The 14,553-nt window shown below is 51.3% G+C and overlaps 1 protein-coding gene across 1 annotated transcript; it reads left to right on the forward strand.

Moving 5' to 3' along the window:
- The first annotated feature begins 13,336 nt into the window (after positions 1–13,336).
- Positions 13,337–14,275, forward strand: MRGPRD (MAS related GPR family member D). Its single transcript, XM_033120994.1, has one exon. The coding sequence runs from the start codon at positions 13,337–13,339 to the stop codon at positions 14,273–14,275; it is 939 nt and encodes a 312-aa protein (XP_032976885.1).
- The last annotated feature ends 278 nt before the right edge of the window (positions 14,276–14,553 follow it).

Here is a 14,553-nt window from a genome sequence, read left to right on the forward strand (position 1 = left end):
GCCAGCTTTCCACACAACGGAAGCACCTCCCAGGCCTGAAGGTGGCGGAGGGGACCATGGGGGGACCTGGCTCCTCAATCCTCAGACTTCACCTTTTTCTCAGGAGACCCCACTCCAGGTCTCCAACCCTGAGCCCTTGTGGGGAGCTGCCTCCACCCCCAGGAGCTTGAAGGGGCCTCTATGAAGAAGCTCAGAACCCCTGCCCGGTGGGTGGGTGGGCAGCCCTCACCCACTACCAAGGCCTGGAGGTGAGGAGAGGGCTGGGCCCGTGTGTGAACATGTATTTGCCCTTACTGGGTCCCAGGCCTGGGTGGGCGGGAGTGGGGAGGAGGGTAAACTCCAGGAATCGGGCCTCTCCCAGCCTGTGGACCCTTCTCATGCGCCCTACACTATAGTCTAGCGAGGGAGTGAGCCTTCCTGTCCCCCCCCGGCCCCATAGTCCCGGGAGAATTCCTGCCTGTCCTGCCCACACCCTGGACCACCTCCCTCCTGTGCTGATGGTGGGAGGCGGCACAGATGCCCGTCTGAGCGGAAGCCACAGGGCTGCACCAGCTCCCTCCTCCCTCCTGTGGTATTTAATTATCAAGGCCCAGGGAGCTGCTGCAGGGGTGGGTCCATGTGCTACCGTCCAACCCTCCCAAGGCAGCGCTCCTGGGCTCCCCAAAGCTTCCCTGCAAGCCTCCTTCTTTCTAGACGTCTGGTAAGGGCAGGAGGCCCCAGACCCTGAAACTGTCTGGAGCAAGGGGTCTGGCCGTTCCCCCCTGACAACAGCTGGTCCACAGAATAACCCAGTTGAGATGCCGGTAGTGGGAACCGCCACGCCTACTAAGGAGCTTCTAGGTCGCTGGACAGAGAAAGGACACGTGTCCCTCTGCCAGCTGCTCTGCTTAGTACTAAGCGTGACTTTCTACCCCCACAGGACATGCAAGGGGAGAGGCGGAAGGGACATGCTGGGCCCGGGGCAGGGCAGGGCTCTACGCTTTCTCATACTTCCGGTCACCACTGGCTCTACAAAAAGGAGCAGGTGGAGAAGCACACTTGTTTAGACAATGCAAGGGGATGAACAGGGCCAAATTTGGAAAGTCAAGAGTAAGCCTCGGGGAGGTGGGCCGTCACCTACCAGCCACGGGACCTCGGACTTGCTGTGCCTCAGTTTCCTCCAGCACTGCGGTCAGGCATTGGAGCACTGGGTGGAGGGAGAGGAGGCTGGTGACCTCAGAAGGAAGGGCAGTCACCAGAACAGCCCACGCCAAGCACTGGTGATTAGGGCAGTGACTGCCACTTCTCGAGGACCTAGTATGTTCGGGAGGCCCTGTGCTAAGGGCTCCACATACAAGTCTCATTAGATCTGTACGGCAGGGCTCCACGGTACCAACTGTCAGCGCCTGCGGTAGAGCCAGGGCTGACAGATGGAGCTCCCGTCCCAGGTCGTCCCACCAGGTGGACAGCCAGGCTGGAGCCCCCGTCACCGTCCATAGGCTCTGGCACAGTGGCCACCTTGCTTCCCTGGAAGCTCAGGCCTCTTAGCTTTGTGTTTCCCGTCAGCAGAGCACTGGGAATTGGAGTTCGGAGTGGTGTGTGGACTAGACAGGACATCCCCGGCACAGCCCAAGGACGCCCCAGACCGTTCTTGTTGGATTCTGCACTCGATCGAGACCAAAGGCAGAGCACCGTTTCGGGCGGTCAGCTTCTGAAACAAAGTGGGGGTGGGACAGGGACACGTGCCCACCAGACAGCACAGAAAATGTCCTGAAAGCGGACGCCTCTTCTTGTCTCCAGCTTCCATCGTAATAAGGGAATCGGAATGCCTCCCTGGCATCTGCCCAGCTTTCCCGAATCCCCTGCCACCGTGGTTTTGAGACAACGTGGGTTTTGCATTGTAGGCCAGATTTTTAAAGTCCCAGATCTTTTGGCACATGCACAGCTTGATCACAACCCTTAGCCAAGAGGGTTCCCCCTTCCCAGGAACCAAAGGCTTCGTCTAGAAGGTGGGACGGCGAGACGGCTGCATTTATGGTGCACCCTCTGAATACCTGGGGAGAAGCCCAGGTCCCAGGCAGTTGGTGACAAGAAGCTATGCACACGCCGCACAGAGACCTTCCTTCCCGAATCGGGACAACTGAGAGTAGGAGCACAAAATGCTACATTTTGAGCCAGTGGAGTCTGGAAAAGAGCCAGTAGGGGCTTGGAGAAAACAACAGGGCAGAGTTCACAAAATTAAGACTCATGGAAAACTCTGCTTCAGTGAGTCACAGTGCCAGCGTAAAGCTTCCTGGCAAGTCAGGAGAAGGTTTACCCAGCTTAGGAAGATTTAAAAAAAAAAAAATCTTTGTAATCAGTTTAATTACAGTCTAATTTACACCCAGTAAATGTGCCCACCTGATACATATAGTTCAGTGACCTTGGACATGTGTGTAGACTGTGTCCTCACCAAATTGATGTAGAGAATGTTTCCATTCCCCCCAAAAAGAACATTTCCATCGTCTCCCGCAAAAATTCCCTAGTGAACCCAGGGCACCCAGCCCCTGCCACAGCCTGAGGCGACCACTCATCTCTGCTTTAAGCCACTAGAGATTATAGATTATAGATTATAGATTAGTTTCATAGGCACATGTTTATACCTTATCAGCCAGGATGATTGGTGACAAGTAACAGAAACCTGAGTTTAATCTAACTTGGGGGGTGTAGGTGGGAGGTGGGGTGTAGGAGGGGAGTGGGGGTATAGGTGGGGGGGGAGGTGGAGGAGGGGTGAAAGTGGGGGGTGGGGGGTGGGGGGTACACATGTGTTTAAGGGAATTAACTGATTCACAAACCAAGGAACTCCCAGAAGTAATCTTCACTTCCCACGTAGCTGGATCCGGGGCCTCAAATAATGTTCTCGAAGTTACTTCTGCTTGTTTCCTGTTTCTCATCTCTGTTTTCGTCTGTGTGGCGTTTCTTCTCAATGAATAAACTAAATGGCAGGTTCCCAGTTTACACTCAATGAATTCAACAATCCCAGCAAAAAGAATTCCCTGATAATTCTAGCAAATGTCTCCACAACCAATCGAGTGCCCTCCCTGGCCAGGCCCAAGTCACGTGCCCTGCGCTGGAGCAGGAGGCAGGGACGTGGCATTGAGGACGATGGGCCATCTCACCTAAAGCCACCAGGCTGAGAGCGGGGATGGGTGAGCTCACGGGAACACCAGGGTGCCATGGCATAAAAGGGAGATACTGGCAGGCAAAGTGCCAAACAGACCACGTTCCTCCTGGACATCACCTCCCACACACCCACTTCTTTCCCACAGATGATTTTAAAATGTTCCCACCCCACACCCATAGCTGTATTATTTGCAGCAGCAAATGCACTCCCCTCTCTGCCCACCCCAGAGGACACAGACAGCCCAAAGTCAATTCCAGCACCGAGCCCAGAATCTGGGGGCTATTTGCATCCCTCTTCATCAGATGCAGACACTTCCTGGTACCCGGACTGGTACCCGAGAGCCAAACGATGGCAACTCTCAAGACACACAGATCACAGTGCCCAGAACCAAGGGCACAATCGTGATTTTTTTTTTTAAATCCCGTTTGGAAAGAACAGAAACCGCGCACAAGGCACTGGTCCATAGCACACTCCGTACCAGACAGGGAGCCGTAAGGAGTGGCAGGTGGAAGGCCCTTGGTCAGCTAAGGAGCATGGTCGTGAGAATTCAAGATGGAGCCAAGGATCACAGCCTATGCGATCCCATCCCCGGAGTGTGGGCTGGACCAGGTCGCTTGCTTCTGACCAGTGGCCTGGAGCCAGGATGATTAGGACGCATGAGACTCTGACTTCCATATGGCTAGCAGACTCTCGCTCTTGCTGGCTTCAACGCAGCAAGTCCCCGCGGCAAGGAGCTGAGGGCAGCTTCTGGCAACCACCTAAAAGGAGCTGAGCCTCTCGGTCCAATCGCCTGCAAGGAACTTAATAATGTTTGGCTTCTTTGCTTTCTGTCAGCTCCGTGAGCTAGTAACCAAAACTAGATCCCTCGTTGAATCACAGGCCCTGAATCTAAACCCTCGTCCAGGGTATTCTCGCTTGGGTCTTAGCTGAATCACCTCCCTGAGACCCCCAAGCAATGAAAACAACCGCCATGGGGATGGTAAAACAGAGCTGATCTGCCTCCTGGTACAGAAAGTACGTCACTGTGTCATCGGAGCCCCCATCCATCAATCAGTAACTGGTTAAGAAACATGAGCATCTGTACGCGCCAGGCGGTGTTCTGGGGATAGAAGTTACAAGAATGTGGGGATTCCTGCCTTCCGGAAGCTCATGCCCTCTTGGGTAGTTTGCTGCATCTCTTGGGTCTGGTCCTGTGTTTCTCTCCCGGCCAATTCTCAGGCTCGTCTCACTCCTGGAGCCAAGATGTCCACCATGGCCACAGCTCAGCAAGCCTAGAATAAAAGCCTATGACAGTCCGAGCTGTTCCTGTAAAATCAGGATGGCCCATGTCCCCGGGGGACGGCCACGAGAGCGATGGAAGCTCCCAGTCGTAAGTCACTTGTTATCAACATTGATCTGGGGTCAGCAACAGTTTCGACGTCTGAGTTCCTGCTCTTCCTTTCTTCCGTCACATATCTTTCTGGAGCTGATGCCCTGAGTCGCTCACCCTCTTCCTCCCTCACACGCAGGGCAGGACAGTGAGGAATAACACAGCGGTTCCTGGAGCCTCAGACATCAGTTGCCCAGTGCCTGAGGTCCACCCAGCACCTGCTCAGGTCCAGCAGGTCACCTGGCACGCCAGGTGATACAGGTGCGATGTCAGCCTCCATCCTGCCCTGGAGAGAATCCGGCTTTGTCCAGATTCTTCACTTACCAGGCAGGAAGTGGGGGCTGTGGGAGGAAGGCCCCCAACCAGGGCTGAAATAATCCCTTCCTTCCCACTTGTCTGGTGAGGCATCTACGTTGTCTCCGATTCTCGATTCTCGATTCAAGGGGGGCTGAGGAAGGCCAGGGAGGCATCCAAGCAGCTCAAGTGGGGATTGGACACTCAGAGAGGTCCCTGAAACTGCATGGTCCCCAACTACCAAGGGGCAGAACTCGGACTTGAAATAAGGTCCTGGACTCCAGGTGCAGTGCTCCTCCCTCCTCACCACCCAGTGTGCAGAGGGCTGAGCGAGCCCATTAGCCAGAGCCTCCCTCTGCGGGAGTGGTTGGGGGCAGATGTAATGGCCTCTCCTAGCCCACGACCGCCCCGTTCCTCCACTGCCCTACCCTGACTCCTGATGACAGAGCCTAATGCTCTGAGGTCTCATTGGCCGTCCCAGGCGGCCTTCGGGAAGGGAAGCATTGCCAGGACGGTGTAGGAGAGGGGTGAGCCTCCCACCGCTCCCCACGGGCCCCCAGCCCCATCCTCCATTTGTGGGCAGGGGGCCGGGAGGGCGTGCCTGGCAGGCCCATTAGCCCCTCTCCCGCTCTCAGCAGGCCTCCCAGAGGGTGGGGTGGAGGCCTTCCTGCATTTATACCCACGCTCTCTTTCTGGCTTCTCAGAGGGAACCAGGTGCAGGTTCTTTGAAGTGTCCGGGGCCAGGGCTCCTCTGAGGCCCGGCACTGGGGAGACCAAAAAAGACTGCCTGGCAGCCCTGCTGGCACAGGAAGGCACAGGAGGGCCTCAGGGGCCTGGACCAAGGGGCATTGCGGCGGCCGACCAGCACCAGAGTGATGGGGAGGCCGGCTACCCTGGCCTGAAGGACGGAGCACCACGTCACGTCGGGAGCAGGTGCGAGGTTTCCTGTTTCGGCTCTCTAGGTGCAGGTGGGACAGCATGCTGGGGACAGGTGATAGCTTGCAGCTCCACCGGCCCCAGGTGAGTCCTCACTGCGGTACCGCTGGGTGACCTGGGCCAGTGTCTCAACTTCTCTGATCCTGCATCTTCTAAACGAAACCCGGTGAATGAAGCCCACCTCACCCCCATTGCAAGTGGCGGTGAGTTCTGAAATGACTGGGTGGTATATTTTCATGTGTGTAAAAACATATCTACATGTAAAGGCACAGAAAACAATCCTTCAAAGATGTAATCACACCGTTAATGGTGACACCCAGGGCTGACAGGAGGCGGGGCAAGATACTTGTTTACCATTGGAATCTTTTAAAATAAGACTATTTTGATATCGCCTCTATGCAGATTTGTTTCAATCTGTAAAGTACAAGGAGAAATGGATAATATGATAAGAGTCATGGAAAATAACACATTTCCATAAGTCTTTAGTGGAATAGACAAGTATTCCAACAGGCTCTAGAGGACAGGAATTAAGGCGAAAGCGTAAATAAAGTCTGCACTTTAAGCCACCGCCCACCAGCCAGTCGTTACTGAGTGTTTATTTTGTGCAGGCACCGGAGGGGCACGGGGGTACCTGGAGAGGGATCTAGTCACATGCAGGCCTGCTGCGGGCATCATACTCCAAGTGACCTGCCGCCTGAACTAGCGCGGTGAGATGGTGCAGGGGGAAGGAGGGCCGGGATGCGTGTGTGTTGGGGGCTGGTACCGAGCATAGCACCTAGCCTGGGGGCACTCCGCATGTATTGAGCGCCCACTGTGTGCCAGAGCCTGATTCAGGTGTGACCGTGACACCCACAGGTCACCTCACTGAGGAGAAGCAGGCCTCACAATCACGTGGTCCCTTTTCACGTGGCGTGTGGGTTGTTTGCGTTTATTAGGAACTACTCACAGGTCACGATTTCCTTTTAGTCAGTGCACTCATCAGCTGAGGAGGCCATAACTAAATAATGCAGGGTGGGACTTACAACAACCGACATTTATTTCTCATAGTTCTCATTTATTTCTCATAGAAGGAGGCTGGAAGTCCAAGACCAAGGGGCTGGTCATTGGGTTCACGGTGAGAGCTCTCTTCTTGCCTTGCAGATGGTCCCCTTCTCATTGCGGCCTCCCATTGCAAGATCCAGGGTGGGGAGCGCCCTCTGGTGTCTCTTCTTAAAAGGACACTTATCCTACTGGATCAGGGCCCCACCCTTATGACCTCATTTCACCCCAATTAACTCCGTATAGGCCCCATCTCCAAAAACAGTTGCAGTGGGGGGTTGGGGCATCAACAGACGAACTGGAGGAGGACACAGTTCCGTCCACAGCAGTTGGGATAAGGGCTCCACTGTCTCCAACCCCTCCCCCCTTTCTTTCCTCAATCTCGGTATTTTACCTCCCTTCTATTTTCACTGAAAAAGAGAATGCCTAAGAAAAAGCAGCGTCATCTTCCCCCTTTGTGTCCCGCAACCATGGCGGGGTCCTCCACTTCTCCCAGGAGCTGCGCCAGCTCCCAGCTGGGCCCACCCCTCCACTGTGCTGGGTGCTGCTCACCTGTCACCTTCCCCGGAAGCCCCTCCTACAGCTGTGGCCTCTTTCTTGCATAATCAGCTTCTCCATCTACGCGGAATCACTCCCATCCACATACAAGTAATGTCCTTCTTAAAAAAAGCAAATAAACCCTCTGCCTCTGTATTTCATTTTTCTGCCCCCCCCCATTACAACAAACTCCTCAGAAGGTCACCGCACAACCGAACTCCAAGCTGGCTCCTCAGTGTATTTGGGGGGGGTCTCTGCTGCTGAATGCCACCCCTTTGGGGGGACTTCTGGAACCACCGCACCTAAAATACCATCTCCACCCTCCCCTTGGCGCCCTATCCCTTCATCCTGATCTGTTACCTGCTAGTTTCACGTAACAGCTGTGCCCCACTCAGGACGAGTTATCATGTGGGAAGCTGCGTTCTCCCTGCTTCCCAACCACCTCCTACTCCAGGGAGGCAGCGAGTGTCTGTCTTCTTGTCCCCAGGGCCCCAGGACCTGGAACAGCGCTGGCCCAGTCTGCCCTCAGTCAGCGTTTGCGGGTGGACACCGAGTGACCATTAGGAGATGCCCGGGTAATCTGAGGACCCCTGTCCAGGCCCCTGGACCCCTGACCCAGAGCAGGCAGGGGCAGGCTGGGCCCGATGTGTGTGGGGAGGTGGGGGGTGTAGACCTGGGGACCCCAGTGTCAGAGGACTGCAGGCAGGAATGTGCAGGCCCGCCCTCCCCACTCAGTCCACGTCCTCCCTTCTGGGATGGCTGCCCAAACACTCCTTGGGGTGGCCTTTGAGTAAACACGTGTTCACTGAGCCCCACGGCATTGGAGAAGGGGTCTCGTCAACTAGGGAGGGTGCGGAGTTTGGGTCTGAGCCCCCAGAGGAGCCCCGCTCAGACCTTCACGGTGACCCTTCACCTGGCCTCTCCCAGCTGCCCTCTGGCCTCAGTACCTCTGGCCCCACCCACCTTCTGAGTCCCCCACCTTGTTAGTCTCCCCTGGGCGTGGTAGCAGGTAATCGTGCCTAATTGTGTGTTTCCTCCCCTGGACTGTGAGTTCTGTGAGGATAGTCTTTGTCTATCATGGTCATTGCTGTGTATATGCTGTGTGTGCGTGTGCACATATATATGTATGTGTGTGGTGTGCGTGTACACATGTATGCATTTGTGTATATGTCTGTGCTATTATGTGTATATGTGCGATGTATGTATGCGTGTGTATTATGTATATATACGTATGTGTGCTATTGTATTGCTTCATGTGTGCACATATACATGTATGTGTGTGGTGTGCAGGCATGTGTGTATGTTATGTGTACATACGCACACGTGCTGTTATATGTGTGTTACATGTGTACGCATATACTACATGTATGTGTGTGGTGTGTGTGTACGCATGTGTGTTGTTTCCGTGTGTATGTGTGCCATGTATATATGTATGTATACATGTTATGTATATATGTATGTGTGCTGTACATACAAGGTCTGACAAGTAAGTTCGCAAACTCATCCTAGAAAAAGTGCTCCACACCTCACTGCTGAATATCACTATGGTCACCTTCGAAGGACTCCCCTTGGGAAGCTATGCACCAACGCCTGTGCCTAGTCCACCCTTTATAGCAATTTTGGAACTCTTTTTCTGGAATGGCCATCAGAGCTGTCGTCGTATTACCCTTGATGTCCTGAATGTCATCAAAATGTCTTCCTTTCAATATTTCCTTTATCTTCAGGTAAAGAAAGAAGTCATTGGGGGCCAGATCAGGTGAGAAGTCATTGGGGGCCAATATAGCTATTTGTTTACTGGCTAAAAACTCCCTCACAGACAGTGCCGTGTGAGCTGCTGCATTGTCGTGATGCAAAAGCTCCTTCGGGACCATTTTTGCACACACCTTTCTCATGCCAAGATTTTCAGTTAAGATTTTCCTAACTGTTTCTCTATCAATATTTACTTGGTCTGCTGTGCTTCTCAGTCAGCCAACGATTTTGACCCACAATTCAATGAATGTTTGCAATGTTTTCATCAGTTCTGCTTGTCACCGGCCACCCTGACCTCTCTTCATCAGTGACGCGTTCTCTCCCCTCAGAAAAATGTTTAATCCATTTGTACACTGCCATTTTCTTCATGGCATTATCCCCATAAACTTGGACTAACATGTCCCTGATTTCACTTCCACTCTTGCCAAATTTAGCAATAAATTTAATATTTGTTCATTGCTCTAATTCAAGCTCAGACATTCTCACGACAGCACACAAAACCGTGCAACAACAATAATGAACGCCACTCAGCAAGACACCGCCACACGTCAACACGAACACAGCTGTGAGACTCTGATATACGAGGGTTATGAAACCTCACTGAGCCGCTTGTACAGTGCTGCCAGTGTAAGCACACAGTGGTAAGTTCGCGAACTTAATTGTCAGACCTCATAGGTATATGTGCTGTGTCTGTGTGTTACATGTATGTGTGAATATATATGTGCTATGTGTATACATGCTGCATATATATGTACGTGTTATGCATGTGTGTATGCTATATATATATGTATGTGTATACATACATATATGGTATTATGCACGTGTATATATATGTGTTCTATATATCTGGCACATAGTATAAGTCTGATAAGTACTATTTAACCTTGCGTTGAACCTAAAGAAGAGACTTCTGATGGTAGTCACAGTGCACCTTTGGAGGTTGGAAGTGAAAAAAACAATAGAGATGGGGGGAAAAAACTGTTCTCAAAATACAAACTGTTGGCAAACTGATAAAGAAAATAAAAGGAGCAAAGGCACAAACAAAACATGGCAAAAAGAATTACATTTTTAAAAATTATAAGAATACTGTGTAAAGTATTATACCAATAAACGTGAAACAAGAAAGCATGAACAATTTTCTGGAAAAATAATATTCCCTACTCTAACTCAAGAAGAGATTAAAAATCTGAATAGACCTAAAACATTAAATAAATTGGAGTTGTAAGATTTTTTTTCAAAGCCATGTATATCCACTAACACACAAAAATTACCAGACCAGATGGTTTTACCTTCTGCCAAACCTTAAAAGAAAGATAATCCTTTCATGATACAAATTGTTCTTGAGGGTAGAGGAAAAGGGCAATCTCTCCAAGTCATTTTCTGAAGCCAGGATAACCTTAAAGCTTTGGAATTAAAAAACAAAACAAAACAGACAAAGATAGCACCAGAAAGCAAAATTATGGTCCAATTTCACTTATGAACATGGATGATAATTTTCTAAATAAAATCAGAGCACCTGGGCAGGGGGAAACAGAGCAAACTAAAAATGGTTTCTCCTAGAAATATAAGAGGGAATAAATACCAGAAAACTTATAACTATATATTTACCACAAATATAGATTAAGGCAGAAAAAAAGAAAATGATTAAGTAGATGCAGAAAAATAATGATAAACTTTATCATGCATTTAAGATTTAAAAAAAAAAACGCTCGAAAAACCACGAAGGAAATTTTCTCACCTTGACAAAAAATAATTCCACAAACCTAGAGTAATCATCATATCTAATGGAGAAACTGCAGGCACAGTCTCTTTAAAATTAGGAAGAAGGTAAGTGTGCCTGATTCTAGCCCTTGTTCAGCAGAGCACTGGATGTTCTGGGCTTTGCTATAAGACACGAAATATAAATTGGAGCTATGAGGATAGTTGCACAGAAAATGAGAACATTCCACAGTCAAACTGATAGCTATGATCAAATAAATCAGGATGTTTGCCTGCTTAATAAAAACTACACAAATTCACAGAGCTCCTCTACACCAGCAATAAGCTAAAGGAAGCTATAATAGAGGCATTTCTGTCTGTGACATGACGGAGGGAGTGGTACTGGGCCAGCCCTCTCACTGGGAACAACTAGAAAACTGGAGAAAACATAAGGAACAACTGTTTTCAAACATTGGACAAGAGACGTCCCAGGACTGTGGACTCTGAGAGAAGAGAAGTAGAAGAGGTGAGCCCTGTGATCACCCTGGCTTTCTGTCTGGAGGGACCCTGGGGACCCTCAGGCATGGGAAAACCCAAAACAGCACGGTGGTCTCCCTGAGCTGAAGATACAGAAGTCAGACTTCAGGGAGACTGAAGTGGTTGGAATTTGAGAGCTGGGGAATCAGGCAGAAGGGAGCACGCTAACTCAGAGAAGGGACTCTAAAAATCTGCACAGGGGTCCCCTTGAGTCTTTGGCTGAAAACTAAGCTGTGCATAGGATAAACCTCCATGACACTAGGCAAAGAACAACAACCAAGTAGCTATCAGCTGAACAACTCCCAGAGCTCACACAAAGCCATATATATTTTAAAACACAACAGTGTAGGAACAGACAAACCAATGGGGCAGCATGGCGGGTTCAAAACAGTCTTATGTGTAAATGGGAACTTGGTAAGTCAACAGGGAAAGGAGCAGCCATTTAGGAGATGGTGTTGAGAAAACTGGCTCATGATACGGAGGAAAAATCACACTGTATCCTTTCTGTGTCCCACAGAAAAATAGATTCTGATTGGATTCAAGACCAAACTCTAAAGGGTTTTTGAAAAAGTACAAAAGTAAGAGAGAAAATGATAAGGCAATATTTTTTTCACCCAAGGATATGGAATGTCTTAAGATCCAAAAGGCACAACATTTTGGGGTAAAAACTGTATGGAAGCCGGTTATACCAAAATTGAGCGTGTCTGTCCACCCAAGTTCACAACAGATAAAGTTACCACACTGAAGAGCGTTCTCATAAAATCATACCTGCAGTGTCTAAACACAGAGAGTCAAACAACCCTAGAAAATCAAAAAGGAAAAGAAAAAGAAAACAAGAAAAAAAAATGGAAAAGGAAAAAAACCCGCCTGAAAAGTGGGAAACTGATATAATCAGCCAATTCAATGAAGAGGAACCCCAAGTGGCCGGCAGATATATGAACTGACTGTAATCCCAGAAAGGCAAGTTCAAACATCAACAAAAGTCCCCGTCGCAACAATCAGACTGGCAGAAATTAGAAAATTGGATAATACCAAGTGTTGGTGAGGGAGTGAGGCAACGGGTCCCTTCCTGCCTGCTGGTGGAAGTGACACCTGCAGTAGCACTTTAGGGAAGTAACCAAACAATACTCAGTGAAGCTAAGCGTGCACATGTCCTACGACCCAGCAATCCCACTTCCAGAACAGACCCCAGAAAAATCCTGAGCCATGTGAAGATTGTTGTGAGGATGTTGGACGTGATGTTTATGGTCACGGGAATGAAGGAATGGATAAATAAAACGGGCCAGTGCACATCATAAAACTTTAAACCACAACAAACTACTTTTCTATAGTCACCTGTAAATATCCTAAAGACATACTGTGGAGGGGAAAAAAAAGAAAAACAGCAAGAACTCTAAATCACATTTGTGGAAATTAAAAACATTTCCAGAGAACCCCTCCATTTTGACAGATGTTCAAGGACATTTTGACAGATGTTCAAAAACATATGTTGAACAGGTTAGAACAGATGCGAGGGAGGGAGAGAGGCTAGGATGGAGATGAAGAGGGAAACTTAAATCATTTTATTTGACTTTAAATGGCCTCATGACGACGGTGTGCTGGAAAGTGGGGGTGTAAGTAATTCTACTCTTTTGTATTTGAGGTCCAGTTTAAAAAAAAAATTAACTCACAGGATTTGAAGATTACAGGAGAAAAGAAAATGGCACGATCTATAGATGCAGAAAAAGCCTCTGATGAAACTCAACAACTCTTCATGACTGAAAAAGTAACTAAACTCAAAAATAGAAGCGAGCCCCTTAACGTGGCAAAGGGCCTCTGAACAACTCGGGGTACATAATGGTGGGCCTGGTGGCAGATTCAGGAGGGGTGGGAGCCACAGGGATTGGGGAAAGTGTCCGGCCTCCGGAGCTTGGCCTGCTGCCAAAAGAACCCGAGTGAGGGCCCCGAAGCATGAAACTTGGGGTGGGGAGGTCCCCAGAAGTCCCCCGGGGCCACACAGCACAGCATCTCACGCTGGTCCATCTTTCTTCCACAGGATGAACCAGACTCTGAACGGCAGGCATTTGGGCCCCAGTGATGGCCCCAGATGGCCCCGGGGTGGACGCGCTGGACGTGGTCTCCTGGGTCACGCCCTGGTCACGTTCACCTGCGTGTGTGGCATAGCGGGCAACAGCCTGGTGGTGTGGCTTCTGAGCTGCCGCGTGGAGAGGACGCCCTACAGCATGTATGTCCTCCACCTGGCCGTGGCCGCCCTGCTCTTCCTGCTCGGCCTGGTGTCCCTGGTCAGTCTGGAGACCAGCCCGCTGGCCAACATGCAGCCCCTGGCCCGGGAGCCGCTTCACAGAGTGAAGTACTTCGCCTACACCGCCGGCCTGAGTCTGCTGACAGCCATCCGGGGGCCGCGCTGCCTGTCCATCCTCTTCCCCATCTGGTACAAGAGGCACCGGCGCCGGCGGCTGGCGGCCGGGGTGTGTGCAGGGCTCTGCGCGCTGACCCTCGTCATGGACACGCGGGGCTCGGTCTTCTGCCGCTGGTCCTGGCGCTCAGACGAGAAGCACTGCTTCACGGAAGACGCCGTCCTCATCTCCTTCATCTTGGGCCTCTTCACCCCCGTGATGGCCGGCCGTGTCCAGCCTGACCCTGTCCGTGAGGGTGAGGAGGTCGCCCTGTGCGGGCGGCAGCGGCCCACGCGGCTGTACGTGGTCATCCTGGCCTCCGTGCTGGTGCACCTCCCCTGCGCGCTGCCCCTCGGCCTCTGCTGGTGCTTCCTGTCCTGGGACCTGCAGCCCCAGGTGCAGCTCCTGTACGTCTGCCTGGCTCGCCTCTCGTCCTCCGTGAGCAGCAGCGCCAACCCTGTCATCTACTTCCTGGTGGGCACTCGGAGGGGCCAGGGTCTCCGCAGGGTGCTGTGGGACACGCCGGAGCTGGAGGGGAAGCAGACGCCCTCCTCCTACACCAACGAGGTGGGGGGCTGAGAGCTGCAGCCCCGGAGACCCGCCGGCCTGCCCCAGCCCAGCGCCTGGCTGGCCTGCGGTCAGAGCCCCAAGGACTTTGCATCTCACCCTGTTGGTGTCCCTATCCTACGAACAAAAGTTCCCCCACAGCACGTCGTGTCCCAGTCTCACAATGCCACTCAGCTGGAAGATGAAATGTAATTTCTTTGTTTGTGGAGGACCCTCCTGTTAGAGGACAAACGTTAGCTTTCAGCCCTGGCCTGGCACATTCTCTCAGAGCCTCCTTCTCTCCTAAGGTG

The sequence above is a fragment of the Rhinolophus ferrumequinum genome, chromosome 11, assembly GCF_004115265.2.
Source record: "Rhinolophus ferrumequinum isolate MPI-CBG mRhiFer1 chromosome 11, mRhiFer1_v1.p, whole genome shotgun sequence".
In the NCBI taxonomy this organism is placed as follows: domain Eukaryota; kingdom Metazoa; phylum Chordata; class Mammalia; order Chiroptera; family Rhinolophidae; genus Rhinolophus; species Rhinolophus ferrumequinum.